Source organism: Xenopus laevis, chromosome 7S, assembly GCF_017654675.1.
Source record: "Xenopus laevis strain J_2021 chromosome 7S, Xenopus_laevis_v10.1, whole genome shotgun sequence".
Lineage (NCBI taxonomy): Eukaryota > Metazoa > Chordata > Amphibia > Anura > Pipidae > Xenopus > Xenopus laevis.
The window spans coordinates 41,857,032-41,878,667 of NC_054384.1; the positions used below are offsets into that span (position 1 = coordinate 41,857,032).

The 21,636-nt window shown below is 39.3% G+C and overlaps 1 protein-coding gene across 4 annotated transcripts in view; it reads left to right on the forward strand.

The window, feature by feature from the left end:
- LOC108703350 (pro-neuregulin-3, membrane-bound isoform-like) overlaps positions 1 to 21,636 on the forward strand; it is a 500,441-nt gene that overhangs the window by 340,842 nt on the left and 137,963 nt on the right. For all 4 annotated transcript variants that reach the window (XM_041571157.1, XM_041571154.1, XM_041571155.1 and 1 more), the window contains exon 3: positions 3,991 to 4,064. In XM_041571157.1, coding sequence (XP_041427091.1) covers positions 3,991 to 4,064 — 74 coding nt within the window. The remainder of the gene's footprint in view (positions 1 to 3,990; positions 4,065 to 21,636) is intronic.

The following is a 21,636-nucleotide window of genomic DNA, read 5'->3' on the forward strand; positions in this document are numbered from 1 at the left end:
TAGAGAATTGTATTCCCATCTGATTACTTTTATCGCAGTGTGACTGCTTTCATGCCAAGAATGTGCTAATTAATTATTGAAAGCTAAATATGTGGCACAACCATCCATTATACAGTAGCTGGAGGATGATTCTTTATGGAGAGACAACTAGGGTGAAAATATTTTTGAGAAATTAGAACACATAAATCCTCGGTACTAAAAAAAGATTTAATATATTAGATATATTATTTTAAATTAACTGCACAACATATATGGAATATTTTACACTACAAAATGAAAAGGAATATTAAAAATAATATAAATATAGTTAGTCTACCTGGCTAATAGAGAAAATGACATTGCATACACTGCTCCTACTGAAAGCTACTCTGATATCTTATATCAAAATCAAATGGTTGTTGCCTAGTTGCTGTTTTTTTTTTTTTTTTCATAAAAGAGACATTAATCAAAAAAGAGCCAGGTCAAGGGACAGAATGGTAGGCCAAGAAATAGATAGTCACTGCAGTACAAGAGCTGCATGCTTTCTTCCCTTCATCTCTTTCACAGCTTGCATGAAAATGAAATTATTATATCTGATAACTCTAGCCCAAATCTAAATTTTCTATGTACATAATGCCCTGGACCAGCAGGACCAGATTCAAGAAATGTAAATTACAGTCTTTAGTAATTTCTTTGTTTCATGTATAAATGCTTCTGTGCAGTGCTGTGGTATAAGCCTGATGATGTGCAGGGCAGGAAACAAACTGCATAAAAAGAATGTAATCTGCCATCTTTGCAGAAAAGTTATTTTCTATAGAGTTCTGGTAGGCAAATGCTATAACAGGGCCATGTACTCACCAACTGTCCTATGATTCTCTATTTACTGTAACAATTATTTTCACCAAAAAAAATACAGGGTGTACAACCATCCATTCTTCAGAATCCTGACTCTACAAAATTAAGTTTAACACATTTTAGAAAACAGATTTCAAAATGTGTGGGATTGGAAACTAAATATAGCTTGTCTGGTAAATGCAGACAACCCCATTCCAAAACTGATATCTGCTTTGGTATCAGTGTGTGGGCAATATTGGTGACAAGAATTTTCACCTCAGCTACACAAACACAAAGGGGCCATCAATGCACTCTAGAAAAATCCACAGAGCCACAGATACAAAGTAAAAATTAGGTTTAGTGCCTTGTAGGTACTTGGACTAAGTGCCTATAGGGCACAAAATGTGTGGGTCAGTTGCCTGGAGGTCCCTTTTGTGATGGTTTCCACTTCCTAAGCTGAGGGTTTGGGGCTGGTGCACCTGGACCGCTATTTCTATTTGGTGAGTTTATTTTCATTGGTGATTTTGTCTAAGCATTAGAATGACTACAAGATGTATTTTTAGTGCTTTAACCAAAGCAATAATGCCCAAGACAGCACTATAACACTACTGAGAAATAAACTTTGCATTGTAATAACTATTGTGTGCATTTGTATATCACCACAAATATGTGACATGTTAAGCTGTAATGAACTGTAATGTACAGAGCATATGTACCTATGTTTTTTTCTAAGTTTTCTAAAATAAGTATTTTATTTGGGCAATGTGAAAGAGCTAATGAAAATATTTGTCATCTCTCAGCAACTTAAATAAAACACCTGTTTAATATACCTTCAGCAGTAACAAATGTGAACCAAAACATGATTATTTGCTGTAGACTCATTGCCTATTACATAGCTTTTCAAACTCACACAGTCTCCCCACCTTTATATAAAGTACATGTTAGAAAAAAAGCATTGAAACATATACAAAAAAGGCAATCAAAGCAGTGCTGCATGGTTAAGTGGACATTTTCCAATTATAATTCTCAGCAAATGCATTAATTTGTGTTATCCCACTCACCCTAGCTTATTTGTTTTATTGAGATACTGTCTTTGGTTTAGCAGTGTAACGATTTATCACTACAGTCATCACTTTTATTGTTCTTTGCATTAATATTTACTGCATACCTGCATTTAGTTTGTTTTGATAAATTATTTTGTTTGGTATTTGTACATAACATCTTGGAATTAAACAGCACTGAAAGATAAATAGTCTCCTAGCAACTCACTCTTCTCAGTAATGGATATGTTTTCATTTTAATAACTGTCATTAGTGTGTTTAATCCCTTTTATTTGATGAGGACAAATATGTTATAGAGTTCCATAATTGTCAATTATATTGCTTGAATTACTAGGAAAATTAAGCACATTACGTGACACCATCTTTCACTGACATTATTTCCAAAAGATACAATTCAGGGTCATGTATATACTGCATAAATGTCAGGACCGGATAATCATCTCTCTAATGACATGAAGTTATAGCTTCTTCATTGTATCATTTATTGCATCAGAATTAATAAACACACAAAAAACATAAACAACATACATTTATATACTTTCATCACTCGTTATAGAGCTTTAAAAGATAATTATTTCTTGTCCCAAGATAAGATACCTTGCAAAATGAGTATATCAATATGTTATTGATATTGAAAGACTTTAACATATACGCTTTAACATAGAGGTTCTTTACAGTAAGGTCCCGCTGGCGTCATTAATGTCCTGATAGCCCCTGCCAGGCAAGAGTACCTGGTGGTCTAGTGGGCCCGGCGCCTGCTGCCTCTCATCGCTGCAACTGAGCACCGCTTCTGGGTTTGTGAAGCGTATGGGTAAACTCAGTATTCTTTGTGTGTGTTGCGTGACGTCATCGTGATTGGTGTGAAATTTGAATATTTAAAGGCGCACATGCCTTTTTCCCATTACCCAACTTTCCTAAGTTCCTGGGTGTGATTTCTAGTTGTGTTTTCCGGTTTTGATCCCTGCCTGTCCCTGACCCCAGTCTGTTTTTTATATTCTTCAATTCCTGATTTGGTGCTGCTCTAACACTGTTCATTTTTGACCCTGGCCTGTGACCCCAACCTTGCTGCTGTTATCTGATTTGGCACTTCATTGCATATCTAGTATTGATCCTGCCTGTTTCATGCCTCGCTAACTGCTCCCCTGTCCTTTCGGTAAAAATTAGCTTCCTAACCTGCTCAGAACTCTCTACTTGGTGCTCTCACATTAAGTCCTGGTGGCATCTGAGTAACAGAGGGCTCCTCCTGAAGCCAAAGGGGACTGCTATAGGCAGAAGAGTGAGCCGTGACTGGGTCCTTGGAGTTAGTTCTGAGTTAGGGATACCTTATGTTATAGCAAGCTTATGTTCAGAACATGTCAAGTGTTACATCTATGGTTTATTTTAGGAATAACAATGGTGTGCCTGCTGTCAGCCACTTTTCATTTATATAAATGGAGAATAACACAGTCACTGACACTGTCTACACTATTTTAGGACCCCCATGCACTCAGATTTCTGCACTCCCTAGGTTCCTCCAATACTGCCCTGGTTACTCACCTCCTACTTAGATGCAGGTACAGGTAGAGGGATAATGGTTATGTGCTTTCAAATTCAAAATGAGCTGAACCTAATTAAAAAAGGGAGGGTTTGCTTGTAAAATAACTTGCAAAGAATGGTTTAGTCTTTGTATCAGAACAGTCATGACTACGACAGACATGGTAATGAGCTAATTAGCCACCAGTATTCAGAATATAACAGGTGTAGATGACAGAGCACTTTAAAGCATCCAATGAAACTGTGAAACAAATCTCCACAATACAGTATGTATGAAAGAGGAACTGAAGGCGAGTGCTAAAAGGAAGTAAGGTAAGTCTTAGCATATTGTAAGTGTTGTTATAGTCATTTTAATGAACTCTTCTATAATGTTATACTGTGTTCTTTATGTGTCTCATAGTTTGTCTAATAAAATAAAAGTTATCTGTTTCAGAATTAATGGGCTCAAACACTGCTTGTAGAGACTATGTTGCATTGCATAGATCAATGTTTGATGCATCATTTATGTACATTTTGCTGCTTTCATGTAAAGTAAACTTTTGAGCATTCAAATATTAACCATTTTATTTTACTTTTTTGTCAGGTGCAAAGAGGGCTATCAAGGTGTGCGTTGTGACCAGTTTTTGCCGAAAACAGATTCAGTACTTTCTGATCCAAGTAGGTGGATATTTGTTGCTTATTCTGCTAAAAGTAATTATGCATTATTATGTAACTTACCTTTGTGATATGTGTGTTAACATTATATTACAAGTATATTACTGAAACTAAAATAATGTACAATAAATTGGTTAAACCCTAAGTACCATTCCATCTAGAAATGAATTATTTTTTAATAGTGAGCATGCATGATTTTTAATAGTTAAGAAATGTTAAAATCATCTGCTTTTTATACCTAAGACAATGGGAAATAAAACAACCATACCTATGTTTATGCCAACATACTTGTCCATAGGACTTCTGCACCAAACACACACCCACATACGTCCAGGTTGACTAACTCGACCTTGCATTTTACTAATGAATTATGTTAATAAGAATGCCGTTTCACATTCATATATTTTTTTAAAAAGTAAAAATGTTGTTAGCATTAAGGGGCAAATTCATCAAGGGTCGAATTTCGAGGGGTGAAATCCCTCGAAATTCGACTGGGGAATAGAATCGAATAGAATCGAATAGGCAATTCGGGCGAATTTACGCGCTGGCGAATAGTCGAATTGGCGAATATTCGCCAGGCGAATAGGTGCTCGATCGAATATTCGCTCGAAGGATTTTCATTTGATCGACAGCCTTTTTATTCGATCAAAAGCTTGGAAAACAAGCCTATGGGACTTTCCCATAGGCTTTTAAAGCAATTCGGTAGGTTTTAGGTGGCGAAGTAGGCAGTCAAAGTATTTTTAAAAGAGACAGTACTTCGACTATCGAATGGGCGAATAGTCGCAGCGTTTTTGCGCTCGATCCAGTACTTCGACTATCGAATGGCGCTCGATCTACAGTATTTGAATCATTCTACTCAGGCGAATTTACGTCAATTCATAGTCGAGGAGCACAAAAATTCGAAGTTTTTTTACTTCGAATCCTTCACTCGAAGTTAGTGAATCGGCCCCTAAATGTTCATTATTGATCTGAAAATCAGTTAAAAATGAGGTTGGTTCAAATTGCATGCATACTGGGGCTCATGGGAAGATTGGTTTTAATTTTGGTAAAATGGCAGTACAAAACACACATACACATACACACACGCACACAAACACATTCAGAACTGGATTTATCCATTGATATACTTTAGCTAAAAATGAGGACTGTTGTAAACAGAGTACATATCATGTACTGATTGTGTGCAAATACTTTTACTAGACTTATGTTTACATGAAATTACAGGTATTTTAAATTCTAAACAACTGAGAAAGGTGGTTGGGTAAAAACACAAAGATAAAGAGAGATACAGCATAACTTCGTTCGATTCGAAGGATTTAATCGTTCGATCGAAGGAATTATCCTTCGATCGTTCGATCGAAGGAATTATCCTTCGATCGTTCGATCGAACTATCTGCGCTAAATCCTTCGACTTCGATATTCGAAGTCGAAGGATTTTAATTCCTAGTCGAATATCGAGGGTTAATTAACCCTCGATATTCGACCCTTAGTGAATCGGCCCCTTAGAGTAGTATTGTCTCAATTAAGATAAGTAATTAAGCCCCTAGAGCCACAGAGTGTTTAAAAATGGTGCCTGGAGAGCTATATTGCAGAAGATCCACCAGTGTGATATTTTTCAAGATTCCCCCTTTCGGGTATATTTTCTCCAGTCATCCACCAAGTAGTAATGAAGATATAAAGCAAAATATAGTATAATATTGCTTTAAAAAATGTTAAAAATCACCATAAAACAAACGATTTTCTATTACAAGGATCGCCAGATCATAAAGCACGTAGTACTGGTTCTGGGTCCAGGAAGGTTTCTCCTGTTGAGTCTGTGATCGATGATTGAATCAAACTGCTCCAATATCCGTGATCAATGAATAAATCAAACTGCTCCAATATCCAACGCGTTTTGCAGTCTCCCTTGACCACTTCCTCAGGGAAGGTGTGATGATCACACAAGTCCTAGGAGGCATCATACATTTAAGCTTCTTACTGATCTGATCTGACCTATCTCAGCAATTTACAGAAGTTTACAGTCCATCTCAAATTATTTGTATAGAGTCCCTTCTGATCTTCAAAGGGCACCTAACATTCTGACAATATATCAAAAGCAAGCATGCCTGCTGTGGAATGAACTTTTATAAACTTTGTGTAAGCAGATCAGGGTATAAAAGTTATGTCACTAATTTCTACTATCATTCTTTCTATTTATTCATATGTGGATAACTTTTACCCTTGATTTTGACTCCCCTTGTTTAGATGCCTACATTCTTTGGGTAACCCAGCCTGTGACACAGTAAATTGTAAGCATAAAGGCTTGCCAAGTGATCTGGTGAACAAAAAACTAAATTGTGGAGAAACTTATGCTGTAAACACCATTGAGCCCTATACCATAAAATATTTTGTTGACAGCAATCCACGTTGAGTCACCCATTGCAGAACAGAGAAGTCACAAAGGACAAATGAAGTCACGCTGGCGAATTTTCGCTAGCATTAGTCACTTCGCCCTTTAGGGAATCTGCCTCCATGTCTCCTTAAATCATATATCTTTGATCAGATTGTCTGAATTATACCAGGCAATCAGTTGAAGGATACGCATATATATATATATATATATATATATATATATATATATCCTCACTAGGACAGCACCCTGCTGACGTCGTGTTACCTGGGTGCAAGGTAAGAAATGCGAATACTCCAAGAAAGACCAGCAACACCAGGGTTTCTGTGTATCAAAGCAAAAGTGTATTCAAATAATGCATGAATAGCCGACGTGACGTTTCGGTCCACGCAGGGACCTTCCTCATGGCAACCATGCTCATAATCCAAATTCCCATAAATACCCAACAAAAGGAAGTGACATCAATAGCAGAGTATTACAGAGAAAAGAGGATCCCACGTGGCTTTCGGATTAATAATATGCCTACCATCGGGCGTAGTAACCAGGATTTCTGTAATCGGTGGTGTGCAGCCCTTGATAGATGTTCACAGGAACTGATATTGCTGGTAATTGAGGAGACGGGACGGGAGCTGAAGACAGTGCGTGGTGAGATAATACAATTTGAGTCTGACAATCTAAGCACTCTGAGGATGGACAAGGACGGTGACTGGCTAAACAAGCTGCAAGAACAACTGATTAAATACAAGAGTGAGATACTTGCCTTTAAACGTTCGAAATACCTTCGTGTGCAGCAGGATTACAGAGAGGATGGCGTATACAGATGGCGTCATGGAGGGAGATCCGGAGCACAGAGGCGCAGAGTGATGACGCGGCGTGTGAGAAAGCCGCTGGGGTATATTTCAAGCAGCGCGGAATCGGAGGAAGAACCTGTGGCGGAGTTGAATCCCACACAGCAACCTTTTTTAGGCGGAGAGCAGCCCCAAGAAGCAGGGGCCACAATAAGCAACGCAGAGGGGGCCGCAAACACAAGCAGAGCAAAAGGTCGGGGCAGACCTCCACGCCAGGGGAGCAGAGTGCTGCCGAGCAGGCGATTATAAATCTGTCAGGACATCAGCTAACGCCACCGGAGGTAAGCGTACTGATTAAGGGGTTATCCTATGTTCCTTCTGTAGTGCCTCAGGACTTTAACATTATTGTGGACAATTATAGATTTTCGCGAACATTGAGACTGCAGGAGCACTTTAAAGGAGCCAGGGGGAGCATAACAGAGGACGATAGGATTATACCCCAATTTAGAGCCAAAAGTGTCTTTGACCCGATTATTAATAATGCATCTTTACGTACATTTTCACGCATGTTGGACGCAGCAGTACCAGATTTCTTACAACAATCACGCAATAGGGGGAATTGTACCAAAGAGGAACGTACGGCCCTGAGAGGGTTACGTGAGAATTCCAATATAATCGTGAAGCCCGCTGACAAGGGAGGGGCAGTAGTGGTTCTTGACTACGAGTATTACAGAACTGAAATATTGGGACAGTTATCAGACGCAAGTTGTTACTGTAAACTAAGCTATGACCCTACTCTCAAATTTCAGACACAGCTTAAGATTCTGCTGGAGGAAGCGTGTACCCACGGATGGATATCGGAGACTTTATATAATGGACTATACGTTGAGCATCCGGTAAGACCTGTGATTTATACTATACCAAAGGTCCATAAATCGTTAACCCAACCCCCGGGGAGGCCAATTATATCGGCCAGGGGTTCCTTGACTGAAAAAATATCGGGGTATGTGGATATGTTACTACAGCCCCTAGTAAGGCAGCTGGGTTCTTATTTAAGTGACACAACAGATTTTTTAAAAATGGTTGCTAGTATTGATACAGCCAACATGAACTTCCTTTTTGTAACTATGGACGTCCACAGTCTCTACACGTGCATACCACACGACAAAGGAATAGATGCAGTGAGAAAACTGCTGTATGAAAGCCCAACATATGCAGGTCCCCCATCGGAATTTGTGATAGATTTACTTGATTTTATACTGCATAAAAATTACTTCAAGTTTGAAAACAATTTCTACATACAGTTGTCGGGGACCGCTATGGGTTCTAATGTAGCGCCTACTTATGCAAATACGTTTATGCATGATTATGAAACAACGTACATATATGGCCATCCAATGTTTCGCAAGCATGGTGGGTACTATAGGCGCTACATAGACGATCTATTCTTTTTGTGGTATGGCACTGAGGATCAGCTATCGCTCTTTATATCAGATCTTAATGGGACAGCATCTCCAATAAGGTTTACTGCACAAAAAAATTGTAGCAGTATAGACTATCTTGATGTAACGGTGTATAAGGACATAGAATCACACCGATTACACACTAAGATATTCCAAAAACCTACGGATAGGAATTCGTTACTGCATTATAGCAGTGGACATCCCCGTCATTTGCTCAATTCGTTGCCAAAATCGCAGATGCTTCGTGTCATTCGCATAACGAGTAACGAGCTAGAAAGGACTAAGGCATTGGAGACTATGGCTCAGAAGTTTCTGGAGAGAGGGTACCCCAGTGATCTAATAGATAAAACAAAAAAATGGGCAGAATCCCAGGATCGAGAGCTTATCTTGAGGGGCCCAACGGGTACTGTTGAAAAGAAAAATGCGGAGGACATAATTTATTATATGACCACATTTGATGCATGTACCCCTTTAATTAAGCAATCTGTATTACAGCAATGGCCTATCGTTCAAACTGACACGGAACTCACCGGCATTAACCGTAAACGGATTCGCTTTGGACACAGGAGGCATAGGAATATAAAAGAACTTCTGTCACCGGCGGACCCGGTAAGCAAGTATAAATCATTGATGGTTACAGGCAAAGTGGGTGTTTACAGATGTGGTGGTTGTGTTATGTGCAGCTCCCTGATCACAGGAGACAAGTTCTTTCATCCACACACGGGCAAACCATATGAGATTAAGCAGAGATTGACCTGCATTTCACAGAACGTGATATATATAATTAAATGCCCGTGTGGTTTATTATATTGTGGTAAAACCCGTAGACAACTGAGGGAGCGTATCAGCATGCACCGGGCAACCATCAGGGCCGCACTCGACCCCAAACCCAGGAAAGACACCAAACAGGATATATCGAAACAACCTGTGGCTCAGCATTGGTTGATGGCCAAACATCCTGCTTCTGCATTTAAATGCATGCCAATTGATTGTATTGCAGATCTACCAAGGGGAGGCAACATTGATCAAGCTTTGTTACAGAGAGAAGCATTCTGGACATATAAACTGAACTGTGTTCATCCAAAGGGTCTAAATAGCTCATTATCGTTGAGCTGTTACCTGTGAGTGAATGAGCCCCCCGTATAGTCAACATTTTTTGGGCAATTTTGTAAGGAATCATTTCCCTTCCTATGAAGTGTGGCCTGATGTTCCATGTATTTAGTACGTATTCTGACTGTCTCTTTTTTTGCCTCGGATCTAGACTAGAGCCCCTAAAAGTGTTTGACTAGAATGGGAATAGTTCCCACGATTTCTTCTTTTTGATTGTACGAATAATATCTAATTCTAAGGGAGCTTATATACAATTTGAGGCATTTGTAATTGTTTTTAAACATATAACCTTTAGCCACTATATACTGAGTATTGCAGACACTTCGTTACCTTCAAAGCACAGACATAATTTTATTGAACGTATAGTTCATGCACATATTTAATATTTTATGCATTCATATAAAATATTTGGTACATATGATATTTCACTAAGTAACATGTTGAATTTACTATTGGCATTTGTCGGTCTTTTTTAGATATTACTTTTTATCATTGATCTTAAAAAAAAATTTTGAAGATACACAGCAGTCACTAATTGCTATTGATGTCACTTCCTTTTGTTGGGTATTTATGGGAATTTGGATTATGAGCATGGTTGCCATGAGGAAGGTCCCTGCGTGGACCGAAACGTCACGTCGGCTATTCATGCATTATTTGAATACACTTTTGCTTTGATACACAGAAACCCTGGTGTTGCTGGTCTTTCTTGGAGTATATATATATATATATATATATATATATATATATAATTTTCCAACTTATGTGTTGCACAATCCATCCGTAAATTGATTAATTATTCTTATATAACTTTCTTCAATGGTGCCCAGACCCAAACTGCGGAAGAGTCACTCCGCCAAACAGCATACAATCGGTCCAACAGGGTCGCACACATCAGTGGTTAAAACTTAGCATTTATTGAAAACGCTTAAAATAATTCCAGCATAGGTATAGGCATATGCACTTATCTGTACAGAGTGAGCATCAATCGGCAACGTTTCGGGGGCATCCAGTCCCCTTTCTCAAGCCTCTCCCCTCTGTGTGATCTTGAAAAGAATTTTAAACAGAATTGCGTCCATGTTGACGCGCTTTACAGCGTATGGGCGGAAATGACGCACAGTCCCCTTGGTTACACGCGGCATTCGGTCGCGCACATTCAAGGGAAGTGGCGTCAAATTACGTACACCCAAAGAGAGTAGCGTCAAATTGCGCGCTCATAGTAAAAGGGATATCAAGTAGCGCATTCGCAAAAAGAAGCAACATACTTCAAGCCCCTAAGAGCTCTCATAGCAACCATGGAAAATTTGCATATAGTTAAAATGTACCCAAATATGAAAAAACTTATGTTCTGCAGGTAGATATAAATAGTTAACATAAAGATTAACACATAACATCATGTATATCTGCATGTATATCAAACTTTGAATATTTGTGAATACATTGCATATTAATGATTTTCACAGAAATAGATGTAAATCAAAATCTCGATTGAGTCCCTTTGGAGAGAGGGTCCTCAACCTATAGATCCATTATATAAGAATAATTAATCAATTTACGGATGGATTGTGCAACACATAAGTTGGAAAATTGTATTTGAAGAGTCGTGTTCTGCACATCCACAAAATGGAGGCTGCTGAAAGCATGTATGGCGTTTTTTCATATAGTGAAAATGATTTGTCCAGGATATCGGGCATTTTTGGTGGATCAAGAGAGTTCCTTGCTGCACCCTCGGTTATAGGATGCAAACGCAAATATGAAGCATGTAACAGGAAACAAATTGAACTGCAATTACATGGCTTGACACTAACTGAGTATCTGCATGTGCAACGCATACCAAGAGGTTTACGAGTGAATCTACAACCTACACTCTTTGCTCGCAATGATGAATTCAAAATGAAGTTTGCTGGCATTTTGAATAAATGCTCACGTGATATAATGGCGTTGAATATAGAATTCATCGAACGAGAGCTGAAAGAGATTGAAGTTGAGTTATCAACTATGCATAATACTATGAGTACTGTGATGTCATCGGATGATTTACAGCAGTTTCAACAGAAACTTGATGATTTAATGCAACAGTACAGAAATGATGTTATCACTCGGAAAAAACAGAAATTCGATAGAGACACCGCTGACTACGAACGAGGCATGGTGTATAATTGGTCACAGATGATACGTGGAAGAGAGAGAAGTAGATCCGGTTCTTCATATAGATATGCACCACAACAGTTCGTGGATCGTCCGGCTCAAAAAGAGGGTTCTCCTTTTTTATCCACAGGTGGAAACGAACCAGACGAGGTAAACGAAAACAAAAGAGATACCAGACCCCGGAGGGAGCGGAAACAGCAACCGTGGCGGGATGTCCGCAACAAATAGTATTTAATCTTTCGTCTGTTGAATTAACACCGATCCAGGAGAAGGTGTTATCTTATGGTTTGAACTTTTGTCCCACGTCACAAGTGGATCCATTTCAATTACAGGTGGACTTGTACAGGTTCTTTCGCACATTGAGACTAAAGGTGCATTTCTCGTGTCAACAAGAACAAAGGACTCATGACCCATTACCAGGTTTTGCTGTTGAGAAATATGGGCTTAAATCTAAAAGCAACTATGTACCACCTACCACATATCCAGCTGTTGAAACCTATATTCAAAAAGTGAAAAATGATATTGAAAGTGATTCCTTGACAAAAAATATCAGACATAGATTTAACATGAGTAAGGTTGAGATTGATACCTTGATGGAGCTTCAGGCTATGTCCAACATAACGATAAAGCCCTCCGATAAGGGGGGAGCCATCGTTGTGTTGGACACAGAGACGTATGTTAACGAGATATTACGCCAATTGTCAGATGATACAGTGTATATGGTTCTGAAGGGTGATCCGACAGAAAGTTTCAAAAGAGAATTTGATAAATTGTTGCTGGATGGTGTACAAAATTTAACTATTACTGAATCCTCCAGAAAATATATGACGATACAATTCCCTATTGTTCCTCTAATCTACGTACTACCCAAAATTCATAAGGACCCTATTAACCCGCCCGGTAGACCGATTGTGGCGGGTATAGGGTCCTTAACCAGCAAAGCTGCGGAAGTATTGGATAAAGTACTTACTCCTTTAATTAAACAGACGAAATCTTTTATCCGTGATACGGGTGATTTTCTTGAGAAGCTTTCTGGTATACAGTGTGCGGGTGAAGAGGTTAGACTTGCCACGTTAGACGTGGCAAGTTTATATACATCCATCCCCCACGATGAAGGTTTGAAATCAGTTAAATATCTATTACAAGGGAGTGTTCAATATTCTGAGCGTGAGATTGACTTTTTTATTGAATTGCTGAGATTCATATTAAACAGAAATTACTTTAGATTTCGGGACAAATATTATTTACAGACCCGGGGGACGGCCATGGGCTCCAAGGTCGCCCCGGCATATGCCAACTCATTTATGAGCTGGTTTTTGGAGGGACACGTCTATCGGAATGTGCTCTTCGCCAGCCACTGTGTGGCTTGGTGGAGGTACATCGATGACATGTTCCTTCTATGGCGGGGTGACCTGGAGTCTCTGTCCGCCTTCCTGGATGTACTTAATGGAGCCCATGTAAATATAAAGTTCACTATGACTGAAAATTTGCAAGAAATAGCATTCCTTGATGTTTTAGTCTCACGCTCAGATATTGGATTTAACACTCAGATTTATACAAAGCCGACTGATCGGAACCAGCTATTAGACTATGACAGCCATCATCCCCCGGGGGTAAAGAAATCGATTCCCATTAGTCAGTTCTCTAGAATATACAGGATAACAAGTGATCCAAATACTCGCGAGAAAGATTTGGAAAATATGGAAAAAAAGTTTCTACAAAGAGGATATCCAAAGGAGGTGATAGAGAGAAATAAAGGTAAAGTTCAGTCTAGAAACTTAGGCTCTACGAGACAGCGAGAGGATAATCAGATTAACCAGAAAAGAGTTACTTTTGTTTCACAGTATAATGAATGTAGCAATAATTGTAACAGAATCCTGAATAAACACTGGCATCTTTTGAGGGAGGCCTATCCCTCTGTTAGAGAATTTCAACAAATGCCACTAATGTCCTATCGACGGAATACAACTATAGGTAACAGGATGGTAAAAGCAGATGTTCGCTCTACCCCCAGGAGAGAAACATTCCTTGGCCCTAGAAGGGAGGGTATGTTTAAATGTAAGGGCTGCACACAATGTAAATATGTATTAGTGGGTCCTGAGTTCGGGGATTCAGATAACAGTCGAACCTATAAAATCAAGGGGTTTAATACATGTGATACGAACTTTGTTGTGTATTAGGGATGTCGCGGACTGTTCGCCTGCGAACTAATTCGCGCGAACATCGACTGTTCGCGTCCGCCGAATGTTCGCGAACGTCGCGCGACGTTCGCCAATTTGGGTTCGCCTTAGCTGGCGCTTATTTTTGACCTCTCACCCCAGACCAGCAGATACATGGCAGCCAATCAGGAAGCTCTCCCTCCTGGACCACCCCTACACCCCCTGGACCACTCTCCTTCCTGCAGCGTTTTTTCATTCTGCCTGTGTGTGCTTGGAAGAGCTAGTGTAGGGAGAGAGCTGGTTAGTGATTTGAGGAACAGTTGATAGTAACTTTGCTGGCTAGTAATCTACTTGATAACTGCTCTGTATTGTAGGGACAGAACTCTGCAGGGATTTGAGGGACATTTTAGGTTAGGTAGCTTTGCTGGCTAGTAATCTACCTTCTACTGCAGTGCTCTGTATGTAGCTGCTGTGGGCAGCTGTCCTGCTGCTGATCTCTCATCTGCTGACTGCTGCTGCCAATAGTCCTTGTAAGGACTGCTTTTATTTTCTTTTTTGTTTTTTTACTTTGCTACTATAAGAGCCCAGTGCTATTAGTCTAGCTGTGTTGGGGAGTGGGACTGGTGTGCTGCTCCTCCTAGTAGTTCACCACTACCAGCACCAACCAGAGTCAAAATTGTTACAAAGTATCTTATTTGCACCTGTTAGCTGTTCTGAGCTCTTTGCCAAAAGCTAATTAAGTTAGCTGTTCAGTTCAGAGAAAAGAGGGACTTTCCAGTACAAAAGAGGGACAGGGGGTTGAGTGGTCAAAAGAGGGACAGTTGGGAGGTATGCAAGTGCCACCTAGCTGTGTGAGCTTTTTCACATTCTGTCTAAATAACAATAATAATTCTGTGTCCGTAAACATCACCTGAGTGATACAGCAGCAATAATATATTGTAATATATAATATCCGTATCCACTACTGTATACGTTGCCCTTGCAGGCATTGTTTGCCCAGTCTTTAACCAAGTGCCACCTCGCTGTGTGAGCTTTTTCACATTCCGTGTCCAGAAACATCACCTGAGTGACGTAGTGTGATTTCTGCCCTTTACAGCACAAAACGCAGCGCTGTGTCAACAATGTATTTTTCAGATACATTTTTGCCCTTGATCCCCCTCTGGCATGCCACTGTCCAGGTCGTTGCACCCTTTAAACAACTTTAAAATCATTTTTCTGGCCAGAAATGTCTTTTCTAGCTTTTAAAATTCGCCTTCCAATTGAAGTCTATGGGGTTTGCGACGTTCGCGAACCGTTCGCATTTTTGACGCAAGTTCGCGAATATGTTCGCGAACATTTTTTCCGCCGTTCGCTACATCCCTATTGTGTATATGCTTGTCTGCCCATGTGGTTTGATCTATGTTGGGGAAACCACCCAGAAGGTCAGGGATAGGTTCTCCCAGCATAGGTCAACCATTAACACTAAAAATAAGTCTTTACCTGTTTCGAGACACTGTGTTGAAGTTGGACATACTGCAGATGATCTCAGATACAGAGTGATTCAGCATATACCTCCTCCAAAACGTGGTGGTGATCGCAATTTAATATTGAAAAGAACTGAGGTTCAATGGATCTATAGGTTGAGGACCCTCTCTCCAAAGGGACTCAATCAAGATTTTGATTTACATCTATTTCTGTGAAAATCATTAATATGCAAAGTATTCACAAATATTCAAAGTTTGATATACATGCAGATATACATGATGTTATGTGTTAATCTTTATGTTAACTATTTATATCTACCTGCAGAACATAAGTTTTTTCATATTTGGGTACATTTTAACTATATGCAAATTTTCCATGGTTGCTATGAGAGCTCTTAGGGGCTTGAAGTATGTTGCTTCTTTTTGCGAATGCGCTGCTTGATATCCCTTTTACTATGAGCGCGTAATTTGACGCTACTCTCTTTGGGTGTACGTAATTTGACGCCACTTCCCTTGAATGCGCGCGACCGAATGCCGCGTGTAACCAAGGGGACTGTGCGTCATTTCCGCCCATACGCTGTAAAGCGCGTCAACATGGACGCAATTCTGTTTAAAATTCTTTTCAAGATCACACAGAGGGGAGAGGCTTGAGAAAGGGGACTGGATGCCCCCTAAACGTTGCCGATTGATGCTCACTCTGTACAGATAAGTGCATATGCCTATACCTATGCTGGAATTATTTTAAGCGTTTTCAATAAATGCTAAGTTTTAACCACTGATGTGTGCGACCCTGTTGGACCGATTATATATATATATATATATATATATAAAAGCGAGAATGATCATAAAGGAAGTGTGCAGAAGCGATCGTGTGTGTAACATGGTCAGATTTCTTATCGGGTGGCGGACTCCTAGCTACCTGAAAAAGAGAAGGGATATAAAGATCAGTTCAGAGCTATCAGTTCTAGGTAAATCTATTAAAAGCAGGTAATTTTTGTTAATATAAACAAATTGCAAATATTTAAATGAATAATGTATATTTCATGAAAGTGTTTTTTTTTTCAATACAATTTTTATTGATTTTCCGACATTTTTAAATACACTTAATTATGCTGTATATTAAAATAACAGCATGAATAATGTGTCCTAAATAATGTTACCTCCAATGCAAATCCATAATAGATAATAATACTGAACATATTCATGGTTTAACCCCATAAATCAACTATAATCTAACTTAAAACAACACATAAACAAACACACCAAAAAAAATAAAATAATTTTCTTTCCTCTAATTGGCGGCTGGGCTCATGTCATTCTGTAACATATAGCTAAGCTTCTCATTAGTAGCTATATAAATTATCTTAGCTTTCAAAGACATTAAAGTTAGAGTTCTTTTTTTTTTTTTCAATTACTGGCAATAATCAGCCTAGCTGCCATTAGAATAGATTGACTAAGTTTATATGCTGCGTTGGAGAAGTGTTTTGGTTTATTTCCTAGTAACAAAACCATAGGATCCTTCTCAAAGTTCACATGTAGTATTCTAGAAAGAAGTTTAGTTTCAAAATCCCAATATATTAATAACAGTTTTGCATTCCTACCATATATGGACCATAGTACCCCTTTCTTTACAGCCCCTATAACAAAGAGGATCACAAACAGGATATATCTTATGCAATCTAGCTGAGACCAGATATTTAATCGAGGTTTCCCTCACAGCTACACAGGTATTACCCTGATTCGCCATCACGCTACAGTAGGACTATTGTTGAGTTGTGAGCGGTTGCTGAGGTATATGAGCCTCGCAGCAGTGTTCATTATGGACTGGAGAGGTGACAGTCTCTGGAGGGGAAGGCCAATTAAAAGAGAGTTACAGTAGTCTAGACACGATATGATGAGAGAGTGAATAAGAATTTTTGGCAGCATTTTGGATATGTTCCTTAGGTGGAAGTGACATGATTTAATAAGTGACTGGATATGAGGAGTGAATGACAGGGCAGAATCTAGGAAAACCCCAAGGCAGAGGGGGTGATAGTGGAATTGTTAACTATGATGGATACTTCCGGGATGTTACTGGTGTTAGTTGGAGGAAAGAGAACCATTTCAGTTTTAGAGAGGTTTAATTTAAGGTAGTGTTGCGACATCCAGGTAGAGATAGCGGACAGGCAGGAGGAGACGCGAGTTAGGAGTTCTGGGTTGAGATCAGGAGATGAGAGATAGATCTGAGTATCGTCAGCATAGAGGTGGTAGTGGAAACCATACGAGTTGATTAATTTGCAGAGGGAGTATAGAGGGAGAATGGTAATGGTCCCAGGACAGAGCCTTGAGGAACTCCAACAGAAAGAGGTAGGGGAGAAGATGATACTCCATTTTAGGAGACACTGAAGGAACGATTGCTGATGTAAGAAGAGAACCAGGACAGGGCTGTGTCACGAAGGCCAAGCAAATGGAGGGACTGTAGGAGGAGAGGGTGATCTACAGTGTCAAATGCAGCTGAGAGATCAAGCAGTATTAGTAGTGAGAAATGATTGTTGGCTTTAGCGGTTAAAAGGTCAGAAGTTAGTCGAGTCAGGGCAGTTTCCGTGGAGTGTTGTGGCTTAAAACCAGATTATAGGGGGTCCAGCAGGTTATTGTCAGAGAGGAATGAGGTTAGTCGGTTGTAGACTAGACGCTCAAGTAGTATAGAGATGAAAGGTAGCAGAGAGATAGGTCGGAGGTTGTCAAGATTGGAGGGATCAAGAGAGGGTTTTTTCAGAATGGGGGTGACAAGAGCATGTTTTAGTTGAGAAGGAAACAGTCCAGTTGAGAGCGAAAGATTAAATAGGTGAGTTAAGGCTTTGATTAGACAAGGATTGGTATTGCGGAGAAGTTTTGAGTGAATTGGATCAAGCAGGCAGGTGGTAAGGTGAGAAGAGGCCAGAAGCTTTGAGACTTCCTCATCAGTGACAGGGGTGAAGGAGCACAGGAGAGACTGGGAAGTGTGGAGGGAGGGTGGTGGAAGTCTAGGGGGGTTGAGTAGTGTAATGTCCCTTCTGATAGTGTCAATTTTGTTTTTGAAGTGCTCAGCAATATCTTGAGCAGAGACAGATGTGCATGGTGGGGTGGAAAAGTGGAAAGGAGAGTGTTAAAGGTGGAGAAAAGTTGTGCTGGTTTTTTAGAAAGGGAGTTAATGAGTGAAGTAAAGTATGTTTGTTTGGCTTGGAAGAGGCTGGTGTTATAGGAGCGCAGGGCAGATTTGTAGCTCCAAAAGTCTGATTCTGAATGGGATTTGCACCAGCCAGAGTGTCTTTGGAGTGCTTTTGTATGAGCAGTATGCCAAGGTTGAAGTGGTTTGGGTCTAGAACGTTTAGTTTTTATATTAGCAAGCTCATTTAGGGCAGTGGTGAGAGTACTATAGTAGACGGAGGTAGCCACATTAGGACATGAGATGGCTGAGATATTAGAGTGAAGAGAGTCAAAGGAAGAAGAGAGACGTGACACGTCTACAGCTTGCAAGTCACTGTAAGTATGTGTTTGGGGAATAGCAGGGGGTGAGGAGGGAGTTAGTGAGAGTTGAAATGTGAGCATATTGTGATTAGAGAGGGGAAATGGTGAGTTAGTAAAATTGGTGGTTGGACAGAGTCTGGTAAATATGAGATCCAGAGCATTACCATTGGAGTGAGAGGGGGAGTCTGAGCACAAAGATAAGCCTAGGGAGGAGGTTAGTGAAAGAAGTTTAGAGACAGAAGAGTTGTTAATGTTGTTAACGGGTATATTAAAGTCACCTAATATGATGGATGGGATGATAGATGAAAAGCTGAAACAGTGAAAATTCCATATTCACACAGTGCTACTTGTCTATTAACATTGTGCTAATGTAAGTGGCCTCCCTTTCCACGTTAAATACCCAAAAATGGTAATTCCCTTATCTATCCACCAACTAAAAGCTTTCAGGGGGAAAATCATAATTATTCATTAACAGACTTAAAATTGAAGGTAAAGAAATAAAATTGTGCTTTTTTTGCAAGTGTTTGCCAAAGATTTAACATATCTATGGTTAAAGGTGGTGGCTCTATAAAGTGCCTGAACGGTATCTTAGACATCCATAATACTTGATAAATTGAATATGGGTAAAGTAAAAATTTTTTGATCTGAACCCATAGAGGGGCCAAAGGCCCAGCATGTGCAGGAACCCATTGGACTATCCTGGGACTTTCATTTGGGACTGAAAGACCACCATTTTTTTTGGTGTAAATATAAAATTTGTCTTGATATACGTGGGTATTTATTCTGCCATATGAACTTGTTTATATACACCTGAAAATTCCGTAGATCTTTTAATGGGACTCTTATCGGTAAAGTTCAAAACAGATATAAAAATTTTGGAATCAGTACTATCTTATTACAATGGATCCTACCAATCCAAGATATATGGTGTTTGTCCCGTTGCTGTAAAGTTTGCTTAAGGATTTTAATCATGGGAGTAAAATTAATTCTATAAAGTGAGGATAAACAATTGGTCAGTTGCACTCCCAAATATTGCAGGCATTCAGACATTTTAAACCCAAAATTAACCTCTATTAGCTTCACGGTGTGCTTTGGACTATTGCAAGGCAGCATTTCTAATTTCTTTGTATTAATAGTAAGCCCTGACACTTTTGCAAATGTCCTCAATATCTCTGTCAAATTTGGCAAAGATACCAAGAGATTAGTTAGATGTACTAATAAATCATCCACAAATAGTGACAATTTGTACTCTTTACCTCCAAGTTTTACACCTGTAACATATACATTATCCCTAATGGCTTTTGTCAGCGGTTCCATTGCCAGAGCAAAAAGTGCTGGATATAACGGACAACCCTTTCTAGTCCCTCGCTGTATCCTAATAGTTTCCAAATAAGTAGTAACAGGCAGGTTAAGTTTGGCATTTGGAAAATTATAATATACTTTAAGTGTGTTAGTAATAGTAGGGTCAACATTAAGCATTTCCAAAGTACTCAATGAATCAAAGGCCTTTTCAATGTCCAGTGCCAACAAGCACAGGGGTGTTCTTGATCTATTATTTAAATTACCAGATTAATGATCTTCCTTATATTATGCAGTGCTTGTCTACCCAGGATAAAACCAATTTGTTCCTTATGAATAGTATTAATCAGGACATTATTTAATCGGGAGGCCAAAATTGTAATATCAATATTAAGCAATGATATTGGTCTAAAATGTTTTGGAACCAATGTATCCTTGTTTACTTTTGGTATGACTGATATCCTTGCTTCATTCATCTCTAGTGGAACACAATTCCCCTTCACAATATGGTGATACAGGTTGTATAAATGTGGGCTTACTTGTTCTTGGAATATCTTATAATATAATGACGAAAACCCATCTGGGCCAGGGGCGTTACCTATTTTTAAAGATTTAATAGTTTCCTTTATTTCTAAGTAAGTAATATCTGATTCTAATATGTTCATCATTTCCTGTGAGAGTGGGTTTGGGGCATACTTTCTTAAGAAAGCATCAATTACTTCTGGTTTCCTCTTCTCCCCTATTGAATATAACTGTTTATAATAGATTGCAAACATCCCAGCTATTTTATCTGGATTGGCCAAAATTCGACCATCAACAAGTCTAATCTTATTGATTGCAGATCTACGTTGGCCTGCTCTCTGCAAACTAGCTAACAATTTATTGGGTTTTATTGTCAAATTTATAAAATGTGAAATTTGTTCTCCGAATAGTTTTCTCTGCTCCTTCTATTTGACTTGTCCATAGTTTCTGCCTTGCTTCCTCAATTGACTTCCTGTTACCTATTGTAGGGTGCTGTCTGTTGGTCTGTTCTAGTCTTGCAAGCTTTGCTTCCAGTCTTTGAAGTGTTTGTATCTATCTTTTTTTCTCTTAGAAGCGTATTTAATTAAACATCCCCTAATAAAAGCCTTATATACTACCCATATCCAAGCTAGTAACATTTCTGATTTGGAGTTTTCACTAAAAAAAAAAATGTATTCTTGTGTGATAAATGTGAAACATTCCAGGTCCGCAAGAAGGCCCTCATTTAGTTTCCAGGTTGGTCATGTTAAAG